This window comes from Vicugna pacos, chromosome 17 (genome assembly GCF_048564905.1).
Source record: "Vicugna pacos chromosome 17, VicPac4, whole genome shotgun sequence".
Taxonomy (NCBI): domain Eukaryota; kingdom Metazoa; phylum Chordata; class Mammalia; order Artiodactyla; family Camelidae; genus Vicugna; species Vicugna pacos.
In genome coordinates, this window is record NC_133003.1 from 10,457,854 (window position 1) to 10,483,720 (window position 25,867).

Genomic DNA, 25,867 nt, shown 5'->3' on the forward strand with positions numbered 1-25,867 from the left:
ATATACATAGGACAGAACACCAAACAGCAGTTAAAAGGAATGAATGAGAGTTACATGTATCAGAGAGATTTCAAAATACTATTGATTGAAAAAAGCAAGCTATGAAAGGATACCTGTAACACAGATAGCACAAAATAATATATTGTTTATGGATACCGCTGTATACATGTAATATAGACAATTAAAGAAGACGGAAAAGCTAGCCACCAAATTCAAGGTCGGGTTTAAGCCATTATGGAAAACAGTATGTAGATTCCTCAAAAAACTAAAAATAGACTCACCTTATGATCCAGCAATCCCACTCCTGGGTGTATATCCAGAAGGAACCTTAATTCAAAAAGACACATGCACCCCAGTGTTCATAGCAGCACTATTTACAATAGCCAAGACATGGAAACAACCTAAATGTTCATCAACAGTTGACTGGATAAAGAAGCTGTGGTATATTTACACAATGGAATACTACTCAGCCATAAAAAAGAATAAAATAATGCCATTTGCAGCGACATGGATGGATCTGGAGAATGTTGTTCTAAGTGAAGTAAGCCAGAAAGAGAAAGAAAAATACCACATGATATCACTTATACATGGAATCTAAAAAAAAAAATAAAGACAAATGAACTTATGTACCAAATAGAAACAGACTCACAGACACAGAAAACAAACTTATGGTTACCAGGGGAGAAGAGGGTGGAAAGGGATAAATTGGGAATTCGAGATTTGAAGATACTAACACATAAAAAATAGATAAACAAGTTTATATTGTACAGCACAGGGAACTATATTCAATCTTATAGTAACTTATGGTGAAAGAGAATATGAAAATAAATATATGTATGTTCCTATATGACTGAAGCATTGTGCTGTACACCAGAAATTGACACAACATTGTATACTGATTATACTTCAATAAAAATTTAAAAAAAAAAGCAATCGGGTTTACCTTTGTAAAAGGAAAGAATAAAATTAGAGGTGGTAGTACTTTAAAAATATAACTTTCTTTTTTTAACAAAGGCCCTTAAAGCAAATGTGAAACAATATTGTATCTACTAAAGCTGGGTAGTATTTACAATAGGCATTATCCTCTGTACTTTCAGTGCCTGACGTATTTCGAAAATTGAAAAGTAAAAGTAGCCAAATGCAAAGATATCAGGGAAAGAACAATACTTCCCAGCTCTTATTAAACCAATTTTCTGTGGTACACATTATTTGTAGAACTGTAACTCAGCGTACACATAAAACAGTTTCTCTACTTTAAATTGTTTTGGGGTAGTCAGGCTGACAAAAATTTCTTCAAATAGGAATTTGATTTCTCCTAGCTGGGGCACATCCTCTACATGCTTATGACAGACACCCTGACCCATGGCCCCTTCTCTTGCTAACAGAACCAATGCTGTTCACATATCAGATGGCTAAATGCTTCAAAGGGTTTTCACAACCCAAGGAGAGGAATCTTGATTACTTTAAGCTGATCACAGCAATTCTAATCTTCATGGTAATGAAAGATCTAGAAATAGGCATTTGATGTCTTCTGGTAAGACAAGTAGGTGAAGTCCACCGAAGGGCTTCTGTGAAAAAGGAACACCTTGGAGAGATGTGGAATAAACAACCTCCTCTCTTCTGCCCTTCGGACAAGCAGACAATGCCTAGAGATGCCGCCACCACCTTGCTACACCCTTGAGGGTCAATCCAGAGGCCAAGAACTCACAGTAGCAGATGGACAGGCTGAGAAACATGGAAAGACACCACAGAGCCATGGAATTTACCAGTCGTGGAACCGTCCTACCCAGACTTCTTGTGAAATAAACTTTCTTTACCATTCAAGACCCACTTGGGTAGGTTTCCTGCTCCATGCAGTTGACTGCATATTGATAAAATCGTGCTCTTTATCAAAGCAAAACACAAAACTCTGAAGAATGTACAGATTCCAGTGAGTTCTTGATGACTAACTGTAAAGACCTTGTTATTCTCATATGTCTGGAGGCAGGAATTTTGCAAACTACACAAATAGTTGGAGCTTTATCAGAATCACTCTAGTTTTAGGTGGGGGTATAGCTCAGGGGTAGAGCATTTGACTGCAGAATCACTCTAGTTTTGCCTACATTTTCCCAATCACTGAACAGCCCAAATGAGAACGTGCCTGTTTTGTTTTTAGCACTGGGAGCCACACCAAGAAATGGATTCGATTCCAAATTTGCTTCTTAGGAAGTATTTAAAGGCGTTTAGTCCGTAACATTCCTTTGTAACTCTTCACACATGGCTACCAAAAATGTTGTCTGCGTGCATATTCCAACTTTTCCAACAAGAGGGACAGCCCACAGGTGGGCGCTGGACTTGCATCTTTTCTACCTGCGCCCTACACCGGGTAGATCCAAAGTCCAGAATTCTTCGCGGGGATTCTCCAAGGTCAGAGAGCCAACTCCTGGAACTCTGGAGGAAGCTTCTGTTTAAATGTCATGCTTTTGTAATAACTGAACAACCACAAAAGTATGAAGAAAGTGGATTTATTTAAAAAGAAGACTACAAAATTTGACATTGAGAGAGATATAAAAGACACAGGATACATAATTAATAAATACAAAAATGATTGGCTATAAACAATGTAAAAATACATTTCCCGGTCTCCAAACAGAACATAAGCATAGCAATTATAAAATTTTTCTACTATATGCACATTCCCCTTATAATTTTTAAGAACCATTCTAAACAGTTTATTTGTAAAATAACAAATTTACCATATCCATTGATTTAAAAAATTATTTTAAATTTGAGTTTTATATTGAGTTTGCCCTTTTCTATACATAACAGTGGCTTTGGTCCCAAGTTCTCCTTGAACTTTTTATTTACCACAAAGGTCTTTTTATTCCTAATTCCTTCTACAATAGAAGAGGGAGGCTAATCAGTCATGGATCTGGTAGAAAACAGTGTGAAGAAAGGTTCTAGAGGGGCCAGAAATACCGGTGAATGTATCTTGAAAAGGAGAGGATTGGGGGGCCAGCTAAGAGGTCCATTTCTGCACCAGTGAAACAAATGGAAGTGAAACCTCAGAACAAGCAGAGCTTAAGCTCAGTGTCAACGTGCTGTGTCTGTGAGGCCAGCTGAGGACAGTCTGCCAAACTCAACTAAGCCCAGTGCACGGGTGGGGTCCCTGAGGTGGCCCAGATGGTTTGCTGTGAATCCCAGCTGGGTGAAGATGGCACTTAAAATGACAATGGTATAGTTTGATATGAAATTCCAGAACTTGCCTACCATGAGCTGCTTATCTTTGAAACAGTCTTTATTCTTAGACCCAAGACCCAGGCTATTTCTCCTTTCTTAGACGGCACGCCCAGTAAGAGCAGCATCCATATGACTGGTTTCATTATCTCCCAAGCAGGTAGGGGTGGCATCACCACTAGCACTAGCATCCAAACTCTGACACAGATGGATAAGGTTCTGAGTCAGTAAGACAGAGCAGAAGCCATGTCTGGCCAGGATGACCCATTTTGGAGAACCCATTTAGCCATATTCACGCAGTTGAAACCCATCAACAACACACAAACGGCAGATGAGAAATTTAAGAAGGATGGGATCATTTAACTGTCTCACTGAAAACACGATTCCACTTGTTCAGACAGAAAACCTAGCCCGCCTGGCCCGGGAGACTTCCACCAAAGTACTGAAGGACCTGATGCATGGGCTCACTGCCTTAACCCTAGAGTCCTGAGTCAGAAATCTAGCAGGAGAACAGGAAAAGCCTAGTTTGTGAACAACTTGGTCAGAAAGGTCTCCCTCAAAGTGCCCTATCTGGCCGGCTCCAAGAGAGTCTACCAGCAACAGATAATTCTTCCAAATGATCAGAACTGGTTATAAAGTGTCTCCCGAGAATGGTTTGACTACTCCCTTCCCTTCCACCTCAATGGTATGAACCTCAGCAGGATTCTCTAGATATCCACTTTCTCAAGAAGGTCTCCTCCAAAGAGAAACCAGAGCAATGCCTAAGTGGGAACAAGAACCCTAAAGACCTGGCTGCACACTCTACGCAAGCACAAGGGCCCAAGATTCTGGACGACCTAAAAGACAACTGGCACCAAGGAAGAGGCAGAGCCACAGGCCCTCCTGGGCCAGATGCCAAAACGGTTCTGATACGGAGACAGAAAGGGGAGGTTCTCAAATGAAAGATCAAAGGTTAGGGCTTTAAAAAGAAGGTTGGTTCCCAAGAAAACACTGAACAGAACCTGCGAAGCTGTACCAATTTCAGTAGAAATGATAGTATAGCAAAAGGGAACAAACCGCCGTCTTGTAGTATGAACTCATCTCTTCAGACGCTGAAGAAGTGGCTGAAGCCTGCTTTTACAACTACTCTCACTGTATCTGCAAAAAGTTTATCTTTCTTTTCTTTGGTCTTTAGGCACAATACCAGTTTCTTCCATTTTTCTATGTCAAATTATATAAAGATTTTTTTAACCTGCTCTCAACAATCAAAGTGCAGTTTGAACATGGGGTTGCTAATGTTGTTGCTTTTATAACATAAAGTATCAACATCTCCCACACATTTTATGTTAGGCTAAAAAAGGTCTAAGAGTTAATTATAATTATCCTAAAATGTTACAGTATAATTTTAAGGCTGAGTGAGATACAGTAAAGCCTGGGTATTATATCTGAAGGAAAAAAACCTAGACCAGCATTTAAAATATTGATCTTGTAAATACACACGTGATCTAATCATCAAAAGCAACGTAAACAGTCACAGCTAAACAAATTAAAAAATGAAAAAAAAAAAGAATGGATGCACTTAATTAATCATGTGTTTCCACAGCTATAAAGCATAATTTGGAAGCCAAACCTAGTGACGATGACAGAATAATTTACCATCAATTGAGCTCTGTGATACTTAAGAAACAACTGCTCTCACCTCCAAAAAGCAAAACAAAACTTCATCTGACACAAGTTTCAACTATTACAAAAAAAAATTAAAAACCAAAAACAAAACCAAAACCCCTCTGGCCCAATTTGCGGTGACTGACACACTGTCTGATGAATACTGATCAAACGATCCAACCGCTTTCCTCTCCCAAAGAAGTGGTTTACCAACAACACAACTTACACACGCGCTGCTGCCAGGCCCCAGGCACCGCACACTCACCGCCGTACGTGACACCTGTTCCCTGAGTCTTTAAGCGTTAAGTGGTTCGGTGACATGCTCGCTCCTGGGGGTAGCCTCAGGTTTCCTTGGCCGGGGCTCCTGGAGCTTTTTACATAGCATAATGATAAAGTCCAACAGGAACATAAGACTTGCCAAAAATCCAAATACCTGAGGAGGGAAAAGGGGGCACAGGTTATACGGGGAAGTCTGGAATATAATCTCACCTTTCCTACTTGGCTCTGATCGTGTTTCATATAAGCAAGATAATTCATCAATTTATCTTATACACAGCATTCTTAACTTTAGTGGCTAAAAAAAGTCAAGGTCATCAAAAATGGAAAGAAGCTATGACAACAACAAAAATCCAGAGTAATGGCCATTAGTCAAAGTCTCACAAAATACAAATGTCCTGTCTTGCATGTGTATGCATACGTGTCAGGTCCCAATCTATGAAACTAAGGTTAACAGATGAAAAACAAAATCCTATAACATGGTACAAAACACAGGATTATTAGCAATGGGTAGACTGACCCACAGATAAGCTAAGGTTTGAAATACGTGAGTAGGCAGCTGAGCCTAGGTAAAAATGGAAAAGGTTATTAATAGCAAAAGAGAAATTCTATTCTGAGGATACTTTTACGTTAAATTACCTAAACAGTATTTCCCAGTTGGCTGTCACAGTGCAATGACACAGTGACATGACGCCACTACCTACTTCCTCTTCCTGAAACCACTTCCTCATTGTACTCTTCTAACATCTGATCAAACGTTCTGAGAATTCTGTCACGAGACAGAAGACCACGGTTCACATTTAGCTTCTTCACTAGCAAAACCCGTAAGGAAACAGAGGCCAAGAAGCGATCTGTAGGAAAAGAAAATCGATGTAGGTAATGGCTAACGTCTCTTCCAACCCTGACTACCTCTCCACGAACTGAAACATTTTGTCGTCTGCACAGTCTCTCACCCTTCACATCCAACCCCTCCACCCTGAAGAAGATGCATTCTGCCTCATTTCCCTGGACAGCAACCTGAGCTCCAAATCCATTCATTCACGTGGGTGTTCCCGAGACATCCAACCTAATGTTCATTATCAAGTCCATCCCCCCTCACCAACCCAAGTCTCTTCTCCCCTCTGGAGTCTTTATTTTGGCTTGATGGCCTCTATCCCCTTATTTGATCAGCAAATATTTTCAACACTTTAAAGGCAGACCAGATGTCACCTTGTCTATGATGCCATCTGAGTCCATACAGAGCCCTCCATGCCGTGTAACTCAGATCATCTACTAGCTCTTTTCCTCACATCACAGTTTTTTAAAAAATGGACTCCCTCACTCATTTAAGTCTATATTTTTTCCTAATTTAAATAGTTGCAAAAGGTAATTTCCAGCATATTGTAAATACTGAGTTTTTAAACTACCAGTCACTTTTAATACATCCAATGAAATCTAAATACTGTAACAATCTAACACATCATCTAATTTCAAACACATAAACAAGCTCTTTTTTAATAGCTGGGGATTTCAGGACATGCTTTTTCCCCCACCATGAACTCAACACTTCCTCACCTTCATTTCACTCTCAGCACAGGATTTTATAGTAATACATTTTTATATTAGAAATTATTTCACTCACCACCCATCACCCTATCATGTGCTTCTACAACAAAATATGATTATAAACCGAAATAGCATAAGGCTTTTTTTTTCCCTCTTCAACTGGTTCCTGTATCCATGGCTAAATACAACTTATTGCTAGAATGAGTCAAGGTTCAGCATTAATTTTATTTCTATGCTTTTACACGTATAACTGTTAAGAAACCGTGTTTGCAAAAATAGGTAGATACCGCTATCCAAGTCTCTGAACTCCTTTTGAGTTGTTTTGTCACAAAAAGCAGTTTTAACGATCTATTGGCTGACAACTCAATTACAACTTCAACTTTGTTATGAACAAAGCATTAGTTAGAAACCAGCTGACTTGGAAGAGGACTTACTAACCACCTGTTAGTTGTTCATGTTCACAGTACTGGCACCAATTCAAGCCCCTGATCCTTGACTTGCAATTCTGAAATCCAAAAAGCTACAAAAACTGTTTCATGATTTACTTGGCTCAAACTGACACAAGATAAAACTACTTATAGTCCTTACCTCTCTCTTTTACTGTGAACAGTCACATGCTTCAGAAACACTAATACGCTGGATTACAGGGGGCTACCCCAGGCCCTCTGAAGGTGTGTAATACAGGATATATACAGTATTACCTTTCTAAAATCCAGCATATTCTGAATTCTGAAAAAAGGTGGTCCCTCAAGGATTTCAGATGAATACGTTTACCTCTCTCTCTCTTTCATAAGCTGAACTTTTGGATCATTTCTCCTGTCTACTCTCTACGCCTAAAACAGCACCTGCTATGTAAGTGTGTTTCTGTTGAACTGAAAAGGGGAAGAATATAAGATAATAAAGTCAATTCTACCACTTCCATTAGCCGTAACATGTTCATATGTGGAGTAAATGGATTTTTATTAACAAAACTAAGTCAAATTCTAAACACAGGTTCTAGGTTTTTAAGGCTATCATACTGACTTCCTTTCAGATCTTCTATTCAAAATTACACTAAAAAGTCAGTCAAAAGATAAACTACTCTCCCTTATTGTATAATCTGTCAAGTACTTTCTAACTTCTCTATTTCTAAGGAAACAAACAGAAGTAAAGACAAAAGGTACTTACAACTGCAGAAATTTCAGCTGAGGTATTGTCATGTGTTAAAGCGAAAATGATGGATGCCAACAAAAACACAATTCCTGTTCCCAAAGTAATATAAAAATCCTATATATAAACATAAAACACAGGAGGAATACAGCACAGTTAGGCTGACTGAAAACAAATGTTTTAATTTTTAACTTTTAAAAATCTTTCATGACTTACCTTTTTTTCCTTGACCCAAACTTACATAATTCAACTTCTAACTTTTTAATAAGCCTGGTATTTGATAAATACCCTGCAAAGGAACACTATCCACACTTTGAACAGGGCATATTCAGAGAGGACATCACAAGATAATCTTTTAATAAAAATAGTTCCCCATTATCACTTATATGTGGAATCTAAAAAATAAAATAAATATGAATGTACCTAACAAAACAGAAACAGACTCAGAGACATAGGGAACAAACTAGTGGTTACCAGGGAGAGAGGCAAGATGGGTGAAGAGAATTAAGAGGTACAAACTATTATGTATAAAAATAAATAAGCAACAAGAATATACTGTACAGCACAGGGAAATATTTCAACCTAACTTTATGGAGTAAAATCTATAAAAACAATGACTCGCCCTGTTGTACACTTGAAACTAATTTTAAATCAGCTATATTCCATTAAAAATAAATAAAATGAAATAAAAAGTTCCCCAAGAGGTCGTGCAAGTATGTGTTTATCCTTTTCTCTAGGACATATTAAGATCATCAAACCCAAAGGATTTCTTAAATCCCGTACTTCCAGCAAAGAAAAGCATTTTTCTTCCCTTAAAAAGTAAGCTATGCTAGGATATGGCCTCTCTGAGAGGACTTCAGTGCTTTTAAAGTACTTTGGAAAAGAGAGCATCAAAAGGCCGACCCATCTTCAACTAAACAAAATTATGTCAACAATTTGTTTTTTAGACACTTAAGCTTTCTGGAATAACATGTTGCTTTCAATTGTTCCAAGTGGGTTATCCAATGTGAGCCTGTATGACAAGATTATCTCCTACATAAAAGCCTCTACATCTCATCGTAATGTAGCGGAAGGTGATGAAATTCTTTGTGGGTTTTCGAGCGCTCTCCTGGGCAGTACCACACAGGGCTCTCTCTCATCATGCCAACTGAAAACATGCTTGACATACATACTTGATGCAGAGGAGAAACTGGAAAAATGACAGTCCAGCCACTCCAAAGTGTTTAAGTCTGGTATTTTGTATTGGAGGTTTCTGAAATACAATCTTCACTAAACCTATTATCAATAAAACTACCCCAAACAGAATTCTTATGCTGTCAATAGTTCACTTAACATTTATAAAAAACTTCACAGAGATTTTCTCTTTGCTTCTAAAAGAGGTGTTTTTCTGCAGTACTGTTTTTCTATTCCTTTGAATATGATTTCAAATCTATTACATACAGATATAAAACTCTCTTTACTAACATTTGGAGTACATTCAAGGAGATATTTAAACAAGACAATCATTTTGAGACAGAATAACAGACTGTTTGGTAAACACAGGTTCCTGAGCCAGACTATCTAGGTTCACAAGGACTCTGAATTAGTTCCCTAACGTCTGTGTGCCTTTGTTCCTTCATCTGCAAAATGAGAGTAAGAATAATGTCGTCTTCACAGGTGATTCTAAAGATTAGAGTTAATTCATGAGAAGTGCTCAGTTCACTGCCAGACAGACAGTAAATGTTCCATAAATGCTGCCTTTGTCATTTGTGATATAATCTGACCCACAACTGCATGGGACAGAAAAGATCCTCTCTCCAACAAGATTACTACTCCTGCCTAGACATCACCACCACCACACACACAAAACATTCTCTCTGAAACAGAAAACCTCTCATATAAAAATTTTAAATTTAATTATGTTAATAAGCAGACAGGAAAAGTGATTTTTAAACCATTCAAACATATATGAATTCCTCATGTTTGAAAAGCAGAATGTCTATGATTACAACCATTTTTAAAAATTAAAAATCACCTACAAATAAAAAAACAAAAGAAACACAGTAAAATGTTTACAAAAGTTACTTTAGGATTAAGTGACTAATTTCTCTTTTTTTCTCAGTATTTTAAAATCAGTATTTACTCTAAAATAACTTTTTATATGCTCAAGTATAATAAGGGCTTTACATTTTGTTTAGTTTGACTGCTGTACTAAACTGCAAAATACTATAATGTTGTTTCTTGTCAAAAAGATCAATGTTCTTAAATGCTACAGACACAGCACTAAAAAACTAAATACTTCTAAAAATCTTTTCATGGATATTGATACTATTTTGCCATTAGGGGCTAAGAAATGAAAAAATATTTTCAATATTTAATATTTACAATATAAATTGTCCAAATCTTACTGCATACTTACCTGTATGCAGATTATAAATATAATTAACAAAAATGCTAAGGTATTCTCTGCATCTTCTTTTTAATTTGAATTTCATAAAATAAACAGGTTTTGCTGTCATCATTATGCAGACTCCTACGGTGACGATATTTGCCGTAACAGCATCTAAATCTAGAGGGCGAGGGTTCTAGTAGGATTCGGCCTCCGCCAGGTGACATACTGCAAGCTGCAAGTCCTCTCCGGGGTTAAATCTCAGGTTATTTTTCCCCTTGCTGTGTCACTTTAGACAAGTTACTTAACCACCCTTAACCTAAGTTTCCTCAACAGAAAAGTGAAGTATTACTGTGTGAAGATTCTAAGCCACAGCATATAAAGTGTCTGGTGCTCAGGACATGCTGACAGCAGTTATTACCAGGTAAGATAATGGGACAGTTGGATACTGGCTACACCAAGAATAGCACAGACGTGCTCATCAAAGACTTGATGGATTTGATTCAGGCTCCACCTGTGTTTCAAAGTTATTTTCTACCTGTCTGGGATCAACTTTTTGGTTTTTAATTTTTAAATTAAAAGTTATATACACATATATATCTTTTAAGTTTAAATATATATATTATATATAATTATACATATACATATCACATTATACATACATATAATCATATGTTACATATGTATATATATGTATGATATGACTGTATGTATGTATAATTATGTATTATATATAAATATATAAAATATATACACACATATATATATTTTACTGAAGTATAGTTGATTTACAATACTGTGTTAGTTCCAGTGTACAGCAAAGTGATTCAGTTATATTTTTTCAGATTATATTCCATTACAGGTTATTATAAGATACTGAATATAATTCCCTGTGCTTTACAGTAAATTCTTGTTGCTTATCTATTTCATGTATAGCAGTCTGTCTCTGTTCATCCCAGACTCCTAATTTGTCCCTCCTTGCTCCCCTCTCCCCTTTGGTAACCACAGGTTTGTTTTCTAGATTTGTGAGTCTGTTTTGTATAGATTCAAACTGTATTATTTGTTTAGATTCCACACATAAGTGATATCACACAGTATTTGTCTTTCTCTGACTTACTTCACTAAGTATAATATTCTCTAGGTCTGCCCATGTTACTGCAAGTGGCAATATTTTGTGTTAAAAGAATTATTTTAAAAGAAGGCAATAGATTGTTATGGCACAAAATTTAAGATGTACCAAAGGGTCTATAGAAAAAAAGTAAATCTTAGATGTATTTTAAATATATGACCCAAGGCTTGCATCCCGTAAATTTAAAATAATAAAATCTTACTGCTTTGTATTTATACTGTTCTCTCTTATTTATGATAGTTAAAAATTACTCTAATTTTTATCTTTTCCCTCAAAGACATCAATTATTTCGTAAATCAACCCTGACATAGTCAATTCTTCACAAACCACTCCTGATAACTAGAATGCTATTGAAGTAAACTGCTCAATTCTTTCTTTAAATGCAGTAACGATGTACATTATCTCACCTGTCACCTCACAAATTCATACTCTAAGCAAATCGAAACACAGGGTCAGCAGACTAAGTCTTTAGAAAGTTATACATCTCTAATTCTGTGAATGTAAAATTCTCATATACACTTTTATTAAAAGGGAAATTTCTGAACAATGAACTTAACAAATGTCTCCTTAATTCACTTGTAGACAACTTTTTTTTTCATAACAAATCCAAAGCAAAATAGATGGAATTACACGCTTTCTTGTTTAAATGCTCTAGACATACATCACGTTAGCTCATTACTCTCTCATGTCGAGCATAACGCCTGGCCTACAAGAGGTACACAGTGAATAACTGTAGAACCAATGAGCGATGCTCTGAAATGTGAGAGATAAAAAGAGATAAAATCCTAGTTTTTAAAAACACCTAATGTGAATTAGGTTAAATCACCAATAATGAAACCACTGGCAGCGTGCGTCACTCTCACTCTAATTTCATTGCCCCCGTCATCCCACTTGGCAGGGAGACCACGGCTGCTCAGTGGCAGAGCTGGGACAACAGGCAGTATCTTTTCCTGTTGCTGACTTGTGAAAACATTACTCTGGAAACAATAAAACAACACAAGACTCCCAGATACCCAAGTTCTTTAGGGATTGCGTTTTCTTATGCTTACCGATGACTTGACTTTCACGAGTTCAACCTTCTCGTAAACCGGCGTGCAGTACACTATCAGCATGAGGAGGCTCAGCAGAAAGGCACTGCAGCTCACAAATTCAAAAAAGTAAAGCCCTCCACACAAAGTACACTGTGACACAATCTCCTCACAGATAAAGGCCAAAAGAGACAGCACCTACAAAAGAAAGCAAACATTTTGCTTAAGGGCTTTTCAGAGAAACTGACCGTACCCAGAAAACACCATCCGTTCACTCAAATATTTATAACGTGGACACTGTGGCAAACAAGATTACTGTATGAACCGGATCGAAACAAAACTGACAGTCTAGCTGCCTTGGAGGGAATACTGGGACCCAGATAATCGACCACCTACTGTATGCTGGATGCCAGAACCCAAGAAACACGGGGTGTCGTTATGAAAGCACACTGAAGAGGCACTCAACCTGGGGGTCAAGAAAGGCTCCCTGAAGGAGAGCTGAGTCCAGAAGGGTGGCAGGGTCAGTATGGGGAGTGGAAGATAGGGGAAGGGTCCAAGCAGAGGAGCAGTGCAGAGAAAGACCTAGAGGTGAGAGAGTGTGGTGCCTTCCCACCCCAACCACACATGGAGATCCACTCCCCCAATGAATCGTGAAAGCAGGGTGATCAACGAGGCTAATGGGTCCAGTGAGAGGGGAAGGGGTGGCAGTACAAAAATGATGAAGTGAGACTAGAGGGGTCAGCAGAGGCCAGTTCTAAACTTCTACTGGTTTAATGAATCCGGATTTTAAGGGTTTAAAGCAAACAGGTGCCACCATCAGGTTTCTGTTTTTAGCAGTTCTCTAGCTACAATACGGAGAAGGGACTGGGAAAAGGGCAAAGCTGGCAATGGACCTCCAGTTGGGAAGCTGATGTCAGAAATCAGGGGAAAGACAGTAAACAGGGTAGTAGCAACGAGGAATGAAATCACAGAAAGGGGCAAAGCCTCATCAGACAGGAAGAATACAAACAGAAGAGGAAGTAAGATAATGTTATGTGTGCTTAAACACCTTAACTTAAAACAAAAAGCACACTGATTTATTCACCCATCTTTTCAGTATGCGCCTACTGATTGCAATTCCACCTCTTGTTTTCTGCATTAATCACTTCCATAGTTGATGACAACCACTTCCAGACTGATGTTATTTGAAGTGGAGCACTTGAGAAGCAACACGCAGAATCCTTCTACAGTTGGACTAGTTTTACCAGCCCTTCACAGTTGCCATGCTCTTACTTAATTCCATGGTATTTTAGTCACTTTTTTGGGGTCTTTCCAAAGAATTCAATTTATTTTCATAGAAACAATTCCTTTCCACATTCAGTTTTAGCCTGTGTAGTACTTAAGTGTTTGGCCATCAAAAGTATAATTTTTTTTATGCATTGAATGGAAAACAGCTAACTAGCTAACTCTGGCTACTTTGGCAACTCAATTAAATGCAAGTGGGTTTGAATGGCGTGTCCACTGTTGTCAACTGTGGTATTAACACACTGGTGCCTCACTGCAGAGGTCAGTCTTTTCTTCTCTTTAAGAGGCAAGGGTGCTGGAAAGAGAACAAGTCCCATTTTAAATTTGCTGTGTATCGGGGGTCTGCAGAAGTTAGATGGAGCGGGCTAGGATGCAAAAGGTGGGGGACAAGGAAGATAGCTCAGTGGTAAGAGTGCATGCACAGGGTCTTGGGTTCAATCCCCAATGCCTCCTCTAAAAATAAATCAGTAAACCTAATTACTCCTCCCCTCACCAAAAGAAAAACAACATCAAAGAAAAAGTAGGAGGCAAAAGGATAGCTGGGTCTGGAGCTCAGGGGACAGGTCTGAGGTGGAGATCAAGATGTGGGATCACCCAGAATGAGGAAAGCTGGCCTCGTGCAGGACTGTGAGGAAAGGCTACACAAAGGGGGAGACACCAGCAAAGGACAATCAGGAGCAAGGGGCAGCAGACCAAGAAAAAAGTCCTTCTACAAAGAGCAAGTAATCAAGAGCACTGACTGCTACTCAGAGGTCCAGGAAGAACAATACTCCAACACTTCCCCCAGACTGAGCCGCAGGAACACTGCTGGTGACAAGACCACCCAGGACGCTGGGACTACAGTACTACATGCTGGAAAGTGAGGGGGACACAAGGCAGTGGAACAGAGATGGCCAGTCACCAAGTGCAGCTTCCAGCAGCCAGATAGTAGCAGATGAGGTCAAAGCGAAAGGAATTCCAAGACAGGAGAGAACTGAGCATGTTTAAATGCTTAGACAGAAACCAGTAAGATTGGTGGATCTAAAGACAGAGGAAGACAAGCAGATTTCTAAAGGTGGGATTTAGGGTTCAAGGTGTGGGGCTGACTCTTCTCTAGAAATAGGAAGGGAGAGAGGAGAGAGGTTCATTTGGGCAGTTTGTGTGGGTGTTGTGGGAGCTAAGGGAATTTCCTTCTGAGCATTAAAATCATCAAAATGACTGACAACCCAAGTCAGAGACTATCGGGAAATGCTGTCTCACCCAAGGCAGGTCAGCAGAAGCAACCAGATGTATTACTGGCAACAAGACTGCTACCCAAATCAACAGATATGTTTTACAGTATATAATAAAAATTTTATCCTACGAAACATTTTCATCAAAGCAAAGGTCAATGGTACAGCCACTCTGGAAAACAGTTGAGCAGTTGCTTTAAAAACTAAGCCTGCAGCTGCTATGTGAGCCAGCAACTGCGTTCCTACACACTGCACGTGACCATAATAAATGAAAACTTCAGTTCGGGCAAAAACTGGTAAATATGAATGCTCTTAGTATTTTACTCATAAGAGCCCCAAACTGGAAATAATCCAGACGTCCTTCAACGGTTAAGCAAACTGCCAATCCACACCACAGAATACTACTTAGCAATAAAAAGGAACAAATGTGATGTATGCAACAATCTGGATGAATCTCCAGAGTGAAAAAAGTCCAGTCTCAAAATGTTACAGACTGCATGATTCTATTTCTATAACAACTATGCTTAGAGATGGAGAACTAAATTAGTGGTGCCAGGGGACAGGGGAGTGGTGTGGCTATGGAGGGGTGGCAGGGGGAGCTATGTGGTGATGCAACAGCTCTGATTCTTGACTGCGATAATGCTTAAGAAAGCTACACTTGATAAAGCAGCAAAGAGGCGTGCGCGCGCACACACACACACACACACACACACACACACACACACGAGTGCATAGGACCTCCTGGTACATTTTTTGGGCAAGTTCCTGTGACTCTATAATTTTTTCTCACTAAAAAGTTAAAAAAAAAAAAAAGTCATATTTAAACTGGCATCTAAGCCTGTGAGGGATCTCCCCCCTCCTACTGGCAATACAAAATTCGTATATCCCCACAACTGAAAAGAACATATAAGGATGAAAACAGATCCTATTGTTGTGATTTCCTGTAAGTTAATGAGGCATAAATAGTCCCACACATCCCAAACAACTTCCTCCCAGAAGGCAGATTTTGGTGAGTTCCCAAATGTTACACCACAAGATATAAAGTGACACAGCAAGACAAATCCCAGAAGGTCACTGTGTAAAAGTACTTCATCTCCTGCAGTTACAATTACAAGAGTTTTTATATGTCATTAGTATAATCAAACACCAAATGTCTAATATTCCATTTGCTTTATTCTTGGCTCTACGTTAAATCTTGCCCAAGTTTTAGGAGTTTCTTTGAGAAATTTAAAAAATTTATCTGAGGTGTATGAAAGTCAATTAACTGAGATGGTATCAGCCTAAAACTCTAACTGGGGGTTGAGAATAGCTGATCTTGAACCATTCTTATTACAACAATGAGATTATCTGGAACACTTATCAGTGTAGGCTGTGTGACAATGAAGTCTTATCTGGAATGCAGACACAGACTGCTTATCTATTCTCCCTAAGAAAAGGGCAGGATCCAGCTGGGCCAGAAGCAATCAGTGACAAGCCATTACAAGTCCTATTGCAAACTTATTAAAGGAGCCATTCTTACTGACCTTAAGCCTAACAGCATTAAGAGGTGGGCTCTGCATGGACATCCTAAGAGACTGAAGAAGTACTATATCAAGTTCGGACATTTACTAGTTCCTATCCCCAGTTATTCCTGATGCCAAGAAATCAGAACTACAAGCGATATTCAGTGTCAAAATTTCTCCTGACTCTCCAGACTCCCCATCTCTGATGCTACTAACCTTGCTTTAAAATCTGCCACAGCACTGTAGTCTCTAGTACCAAATAAAGTGATCATTTCACAATATGTACAAGTACTGAATCATCATGTTGTACACCTGAAACTTATATGTCAATTATACCTTAATTTAAAAAATAAACCAAAAAAAAGAGTTATGTATCCAACGTTGTAATATGTACAGGAACGCACAGATGACAGAGCAACAAGATAAACGCACAAGAAACAGCAGGACAACAATAATTTTATATCTCATAATTGGAGCATTCATTATACATAAATTCAGGAGATCTCACGAAAATGTTCAGATCCACCTGAACTAACAGCAGCTGGAGAAGGATGAGTGGACGAGCAGGACTCAAACCAGGGCCAAGAGACATGGAGGATCTGGACAGGCAGAGGGCATCGCTGGTGGGCACCCCAAGGACAGATTCTTCACCAAGGCAAAGATTTGCAAGGAAGAGTGATGAGGAAGGAGGGAGGGTATACTCAGTGGCAGAGTGCACTCTTAGTTAGCATGCAGGGGGTCCTGGGTTCAATCCCCAGTACCTCCACTGAAAACAAATAAATAAGTAAACCCAATCACCACCACTCCCACCAAAAAAAGAGTGATGAGGAAAATGGTTAAGGAGCTGAGTGTGGTTTCGTATTATTGTGCCAGGGAGCATGGAATTCTAGATGCAGGGATGGCCTGTCTGGTTTGGTTAGAAGACAGAAGCAGAGGACTGGGTGGGGCCTGAAGGAACATCACAGTGAAAAGTAGGAGGGAAAAGGGCAACTAGCAAGTCACAGGAAGTGCAACACTTCTCAGAAAAAATTCCTTAAAAAAGCAAGGAAACACACTCCAAATTGTTCCTCTAACACTGATGCTGAGAGTGTGAGGGCTGAAGTGTGGCTTATTTTAATCATAATTTGTAAGTAGACACTATTTTTGTATTAAAAGAGAAAAAAACTGTGAATGGGAAGAATTTCGAGACGTGTGGTCACCAGCATTAAATACCAAAGTGATTAAAGATAGGAAAAGAGACAAGGTCACTGAACTGGATAAGGAAATGATGATGCAACCCATAAATTAAAAGGCTCAATGATTACTTTTTGGTAAACAGTTTCGTTCTCAATGGCATGAGACATTGTACTGAATACTGCTTACTGAATATTAAGCTAAGCACCTAACAGTACATATGCCCAATGGCACCTTCTAATGACGTAAAATTTTACCCAAATATAATTAAGGGAATTATCTAGCTGTTAGAGGTGGGAGGGCCCTGGGAGAGCCCAGTCTCCCACCCTCACGGTTACAGATGCTGGAATTAATCTCTGACAGACTAAATCCCACCTGAGCCAGACATAGACAAGAACCCAGCCAGGCCTCCCGACTCCCACCCTGTCCTTGTTCCCCCCATAAAACACTGTTTAGTAAGTTCATTTTATGACTACGTATGTTTGTGTAGGTTTCCCCTGTAAGACTGCAGTTCTAAAGTTACAGCCATTGTTTTGTGAACTTCCCCTTTTGCTGTTAAATCATATATTAAAACCAACATGCTAGGGTCAACACATTTGGGAAGTCTTAGTGACTAAAGATGGCCTTACAGTTCTGGTGATTCAAACATTCAAATAATGACTACCCTCTGTCTCTTTCCATTTCAGTTTCACTACTTTTCCTGAAACTTCAGATTTCCTTAAAACGAACAGTCACCATATTAAATATTAATTCTCTATTTAACAGTCTACTACTAAAAAATTTCTCATAAAAAGAACTATTTAACGTGTGCCATTAATTGTAAGTCTCCATCTACAAAATCTATTTAACGTGTGCCATTAATTGTAAGTCTCCATCTACAAAAGTCTGTGAATTTTCAAACTTGCAGTTAAAAACCTTGTAGTGATAATTTGAACCTTATAAGGTTCAAGTAAACAAATCTGTCAGCCTGAAGTTAGGCTAAGCATCCACTGGCTTAGGCAAATATTTACTCAGAAAGGTTCAAAGATACAATTTGCTGACATAACAGATCTTCTTCAAGGTAAAAATAGAGCATTTCAATTTAGTACATACCAATTTTGACTTTTAAATAATGAAAAGAGCACCAATAAAAGATAAACTGCCCCTAAGTGATTTGTTTCTTGGCACTTACAGAGTAACATTATTTATAATCTAATAAATTTAAGTCACTGGTGAATTCTAAATCAAACCCCTTGCCTGAAGACTCATTGTAGTTACAGTACTGTGCAGCCATCAGGACATCAACTGGGACCATAAACACAAGGTCAGCTTGTTGTAGAGAGCACATCACACGTCCTTAGATCACTGCACAAGTTTACTAGCAAGGAACCAGGTGGTCAAATGTCAATTCTCCCTTTAAAACAAAAACAAACTCCCGCAAAAATAACAATAACAAAAACCTCACAAAATAAAACATGGGCATAAGGACCAATCTAAGGATAGGATAAACTGATAAATAAGCTGACTGTATAAATTTAGAACTTCAATGAGTCCTTACAGTGACTTCTCAGCTGAGTCTCTATTTCTCCTTCAGCCCTGGAAGGTAGATAGTTGCTGGGGGAAGCTTATGTTTTGGACAAGACTTTGACAAAATTAAGGTATATCTGAATGGCAGGTACAGCCATATAACTCCAGGAGTACGTACCTCAAGAACAAGCCACGCTCTTTTATCTCTAACCGTCAGTTTGCAGGCTCCCCTCCTTACCATTTGGTGCCCAGCTCTGTACTAGCAAGCACATCCCACAGCCACTAAGGCAGCCTCAGAGGTTTATAAAAACCTTAAGTGTGGAAAGAACCTCAGAAAAAAATCCAATTCAACCTCCTAGGACTTCTAAGAATTTCCTAAGTACGCAGTGTCTGGTTTTTAAGTTTTAGAATGAGATTCCTTTCTCTTTTGGGGTCTCTTAGAATCTGATAAGACTTACAGGTCCAGAATAATGTACTCAAACACAGAAATGCACTGTATTTTGAATAAAATGTCACAGAGCTTGCAAGTCCCTTGTTAAAGTACCTCCTGTTTTGATTACAGGTTTCTCCAGTACAGCTGTTTCCTTATTGGAGCTGTGCAATTGTCTTTAATTAAAAAATAAGTTATCTAAAGTAAAATAATCTAAGGGTGAAGGTATAGCTCAGTGATAGAGTCATGCCCAGCATGCATGAGGTCCTGGGTTCATTCCCCGGTACCTCCACTAAAGGTAAATAAATAAAAACCTGGGAGGGAGGGTATAACTCAGTGGTAGAGTGCGTGTCTAGCATACACAAGGTCCTGGGTTCAATCCCCAGTACCTCCACCAAAAATAAATAACTAAATAAACCTAATCACCTCCCTCCCGCAAAATAAATAAATAAAAATTTAAAAACAACAAAAATAAAAACCTAATTACCTCCACTCAAATTAAAAAAAAAGAAATAAAAAAAAACTAAAACAACATAAAGGCAGAATTCGAGTTTCGGCAAAGAAGACTTTGCCTGTTGCCCCAGGCTGGATAACAGTTTTCATTTACCCCATTATATACTTTCTTGGGACTTCCAAGAAAGTCTTGTAACATTCCAAGTTTCCCGTAAACAAAAAAATGGATTTCAAGAAGAGACATTAGTTTTAATACTTTCACTCCTCATGGATGATGGAGAACAAACAGGGATAGTCCAGCAACCCTCTTGAAGCAAACTCATCTTCCCCTCCTCTCCCCATCCAAGCCTACCACCCAAACTTCCAGCTGTATTCTATTCTGAGATATGGAACTACAACTTATTAAAGTATAAACAAGGTAATGAGAAACTTAGATTTGCCAGTTCTGACTAGAAAGGAAAAATAAAGGCAACTGACCAGTACTGATGATGTCTTTTGAGCAGTAAGAGTGCTTCAGATGAATATTAATTCTTTTCTGTTCTAGATATAGACTCATAGACATAGAATACAAACTTGTGGTTGCCAAGGGGGCGGAGGGTGGCAAGGGATAGACGGGATTTCAAAATTGTAAAATAGATAAACAAGATTATACCGTGTAGCACAGGGAAATATACACAAGATCTCATGGTAGCTCACAGAGAAAAAATGTGACAATGAATATATATATGTTCATGTATAACTGAAAAATTGTGCTCTACACTGGAATTTGACACAACATTGTAAAATGATTACAAATCAATAAAAAATGTTTAAAAAATTTCTTTTCTGTTCTAAAGAGTTCTACTACTTATGTAAAAACATTTTAGCTCTAAGGAGGAGAAACATAGCTGATATCTAAAAGTAATGTGAAGGGAGGAGGGTATAGCACTCAAGTGGTAGCCTGCATGCTTAACATGCACGAGGTTCTAGGTTCAATCCCCAGTACCTCCTCTAATAAATAAATAACTAAATCTAATTACCTCTCCCTCTTCCCGCCCCCCAAAAAAGTCATGTGAGAGCTGACAAGAGGAAGAGCAGAAGGAAGCCCTTCTGGGCTGAAGGAACAGCCCCTGCAAACGAACATGGGAGAAGGGACCCCTGACGCCTGCTAAGAACAGAAAGGAACTAAAAGGAGCTAGAGCCAGACCCTCTTGGGGTCCATAAGCCACAATGTCACTTGCCTCCAAGGATTTCCCAATTATTCCCAGGGGTGATCGTTCTGGCAGCTAAAAAGTAGTGTCAGTTTTCTGACCGCTATTTTTCTAGTCAACAAAAGTAGGTCATCTGAGTTCTAAGAATGTAAGTTCTGGTTATCCGAGTTCTAAGAACTTAGGTTCTTCCCAAGGAAATCAATTGGCTATTTTTACTTGGGATGGTTAAAAAACAAACGCACAAAAAAATCAACCAGTAACCATTCTAAGCAGTCTGATTTTTCCTCTTGCAAAAAATGTTGTTTACGGTTGGCTAAAACAGAACACCGGAGCTCAGTATGTGTGTGATCTGAATTAAAATTTAAACCTCAAAGATGTTTTGATGTTTTCACTAATAGGTTTAAGGTCGTTAACTAATGCCTAAACTGAAACACAATCAAATTGAAAAAGAACTATACCATGCTCTAGCCCTGCATGCAAACACAAATAAAGCTGTTCGTTTGACTCTGTATTCGGTACACACATACTGCTCTTTCAGAAATAATAATTTTCCAGTCAATATAAAACTTCTGGAAGACAAATCACTGGACACACACATTTCAATGCAGTGCGTAGTATCGGAAGACTGTCCAACAAATTAAACTGCCCCCACGGGCTCGCACCAGGAAAACCGCAAGAACCAGAGAAAGATGAACAAAAAGCATTTCATAGTCTAAATACAGGCACTCTTGGAAGATAATGCAGAGTAACAGCCAGGAAGAGAAGAAGGTCGCTACGAGGACGCGAGAAAGAAGTCTAACTGGCTGACTTGGGTCTACTCCGACGCATTTCCTGCACCCGCCTACGGTGCTCGGTGGTCCTAAGTCGCCACGGGGGACCCTGCAGGGGAAGGACCTGGAGGGTGGCGGACGCGGGCGAGAAGTGGGGACCCGCAGGGGGACGCCCCGCCCCCCGGCGCAGAGGGAAGGAACTGAGGGTGTGAAAACGCCCGTTCCTTAACAGCCAGATTGAGAGCAGCTGGGCAGCCTCCTCGCCGTCGCCCCGGCCGCAGACTCACCAGCTGCGAGAATTTGTAGCCCCAGCGCCCCTTGAGCCGGCCCAGGGTGAAGTAGATGGCGAGGCTGCTACGGGGGCCTCTGGCGGAGGCCGGGTGCGCCTCTGTGGTCTCTCTGTAAACCCCTCCGTTCTCCATCGCCCAGGGCCCAAGAACGCAGGGCCGGAGCAGACGTCGCCGACTTCACAGATTCCGCCGACTCCGCGGGTATGGCCGTCACTTCCTGGCCCTCCGCCCACTTCCGGCCGACTCCGCCCTGCTTCCGGCCGATTCCTTTCCCCAGTCCCGCCTCCGCCCAGCCCCGCCTCCGCCCAGCCCCGCCCCCTGCCGTCAGGCGTTACCCTTCTTCTAACTTGTAAAGATCTGGGGAGAGGCTCAAGAAAAGGGAACAAGCAACAAGTGCAATCGGCCGAAGGACCGCATGAACTCGGCTCATCCTGAAAGGGCTGTTGGGGTTAGGTTTAAGCAACGGCGAAGGTGAGGAGATGTAGGCAGAGGCAACATACAATGTAGGGAAATTGGGGAAAGCATAAAGATTGGATTTCATTGTAAATGCAAGGAGTTGTCTGGAAGGATTTTCAGGATTGCTCCCTCCTCCTCTCTGAATTCCTTTTAGGCTAGCTTGTCAAAATCGTTTGAGTTGTCTCTCGTTCACCAGCTGCTAGAGTCACATGTTAATTTTGTGTGAATTTAAACTCATTAAGGAAAGTATACTTTAGCAGCCGAAGGTGATTGAGTTACATACCAGGCACACCTAGTCTCTCCACAATAATATAATGCAGGTACTGTCATTACTTTCACTTACAGATGAGAAATCCGAGGCTGAAAACAAGCAGGAGGGCCCTCCCAGGTACAAAAGTGTCTCTGCGTCTCCTCATTTCTTGTTTGTAAAAAATGCTTTAGTCACCTAGGCCTTCTGTGAGTTCCAAAGGGCAGATTCAAACAGTTACTAATTAGGGAAGTGAGAGAATGCAGAAACTAAGGAAAAGCAGTCAAGAAACAACAGGTCAGTATGGAAACAGTCCTAGCTCCTCCTCAAGGGATGTACATAACAATCTGACACAGATCTTTGAGTCCTTCTGCAGGAATTCCCCAACCCAGGCGGAGGATGGTGACTACATACAGACCCACAAGCACTAGACCCCAGACTGGTTGGAACCAGAAGGCTCATGACTAAGATTCCTGAAACATCATGCTGTTATCTCACCACCAACCAATCAGAAGAAGGTCATACCCCCTACAACCTTCACCCCAAATGCTGTCTTTAAAACTGTCCCCCCAAAACCATCAAAGAGTTCAGGTCTCTTGAGCATGAGCAGTCCATTCTCCTTGCTGGGCCCTGCAATAAACGCAATAAATGCTCTATTTTCCTTCTCTGCAACTTGGTGTCAGTAAACTGGCTTTGCTGCACAGTGGTAAGTGGACCCAACTTCAGTTCAGAAACAAGGCCAAGAGGCTCAGTATCATATCCAAGGTCAAACAGTCAGGGGCAACTGGAATGTAGCCAAAACTATCCTCCTGTCTTCAAATGCATTCTAAATATCTTGCTGAGGGCAAGCAGCCACCAATCCTTCCAATAAAGCCAGTGTTTCCACCAGAGCTACAAGAATTCACTGCCTTGTTATTCTTCAAGTCACCATCATCCCAAATTAGACACCTTGGTATCTGAAATTTACTTTGAAATTCATCCAAAAGGAAAAAAAAAAAGATGAGTTAATGAATAGAGAGGTGGATACAAGGAGAGACTTGTGATAAACTACAGTAACATGTTAACGTAGTATATGGGTGTCCACTGTACAATCATTTCAACTTCTCTGTTTGGATATTCCCAAAATAAAATATTGAGAGAAAGCTACAAAGAAAAAGGACACTTTGAAAAAGGAGAGAAGATGGACAACTCTCTCAATGCTCTTGGTTTAAGGGGCACTTGGGCAATTCTGTAGGGGTCTCTGCTTCTCTTTGTACTTATAGGTGGATAAGAATTCAGCCTGTGATTCCCAAACTTTTGGGTGCATTAAGTATCTGGGAAGTTAACTAAAAATAAAGATTCTGGGAGATCCAGCCCCCAAAGTGTCTGGATTTGGGTGGGTCTTGAGAATATACTTTCAGAAGGAGCTCTCCAGATGATACTGGTGGGAAACCCATCCATACGGAGGAACTGCTTTATAACGTGATGAGGATGAAAGCTACCAGATAGGAAACACAGATGCGACTTAACTTCCTATACTCTGATTGATTTGGGGGGCCCAGGATTTAGAGGATTTAATATCCTTGGTGTTACCTGAAAACTAGGTACGCCTCTTGGTGGGTGTCAAGCCAATAGACATGACCAAATCAAAAATGGGGAGAAGGAATGATTTATTATTACCTGCAGCAAGGAGAACGCTAGGAGTCTTTCCCAAAGCAGCGTCTCCCTGAACAGCAAAAACTGGGGAAGTTTTAAGCTAAGGGTATGTCCATAGTCATGAAGCAGCTGGAGCAGAGGAGAATTCACATAGAATTGGGGCAAAGGTGGACAGAGTCCAAGTCTCAGTTGATTGAAGTTAGGAGGGTCAACATCATCTATCATTCCAACTTCCACCTGGGTAGGGGCCTTAGTGGCCACAGAACTCAAAGATTCATTATTATGTGTCTCCCTTGCGGAGGAACTAGGACTCTGCTTTCTCCTGCACTATTGTTTGACTGCGTTCCCTCTGTTCCTGCATTTCTTTGCTTCCTTAAGACCCTGGATTGCTGAGACCTGTTCCAGGGCAAGCCTTTTGACCAGGCTTAGATCACAAAATGCCTTAGGCCAAAAACGAATTCTCTTCTGTCAAGAAAGCCATTCCTGGTTCTCTTCTCCAATGGACACCCTACCTTATCTGCTTACGCTGCCAGTTAAAAAAAGTATGCATTGTTTATGTTTCTTAATATGTTAAAAGACCAAATGAAGATTAGAGGGCTTTGTGAACAAATACTTGTAATAGTTGGCCCTCTGTATCTGTGGGTTCTACATCCATGGCAACCAACCATGGATAGAAAATACTTAAAAAAAAATTCCAGGAAGTTCCAAAAAGCAAAACTTGAATTTGCTGCATGCCAACAACAACTTACATAGCATATATGCTAGAGGTGATGTAAAATATGTGGAAAAGTGTGCATAGGTTATATACAAACACTACACCTTTTTACACAAGGGACTAGAGTATCTGAGAGTTTCGGTTTCCCAGGGTGGGTCCTTGAACCAATCACCCCTGGACACCGAGGAACGACTGTATTAGGGAGCCCTTTTGATGAGAAAACTTTCTCCCCCACAGAAAATTTTCGTCTTCATTAATGAATAAGCAACAATGAATAGTTAAATGCTGGGACTTGCTACATTGAAATAAGAAATCTTATTTATAAAGAAAAGATAAACCAAATAGCAGAAAGGAAGATTTGTTTAAGTTTTGAAGAGTATTCATTTTTCTCCTTTACTATTAAATAGGCATTTTTTCAGTCTTTTTTTTTTGTATTTTTTTTAAATGAAGGAAAGAAAATATTCACAAAAAGAGGCAGTTTGGGAAAATATAATTGGATGAAGTTTTAGACATTCAAAAAATAATTTGTTGCTACTTTTTCAGTGGAAATTCTAAGTTTTTGGCAGCTCCTACTCAAAATACTTCAACTGGCTCTCTTATCTGTGTGAGTACAGTCAGGCAGTAATGTGGATACAAATTCCGTATCATAG

General features: G+C 39.7%; 1 protein-coding gene across 1 annotated transcript; it reads right to left on the reverse strand.

The window, feature by feature from the left end:
- Positions 1-2,488: 2,488 nt before the first annotated feature.
- CMTM6 (CKLF like MARVEL transmembrane domain containing 6) lies at positions 2,489-22,389 on the reverse strand. The gene is made up of 4 exons (XM_015236232.3): positions 22,162-22,389; positions 12,377-12,553; positions 7,849-7,947; positions 2,489-5,293 (listed from the first exon to the last, which is right to left on the reverse strand). Exons 1-4 carry the CDS (start codon positions 22,294-22,296, stop codon positions 5,156-5,158), a joined length of 549 nt encoding a protein of 182 aa, XP_015091718.1. The 5' UTR covers positions 22,297-22,389; the 3' UTR covers positions 2,489-5,155.
- Positions 22,390-25,867: the final 3,478 nt, after the last annotated feature.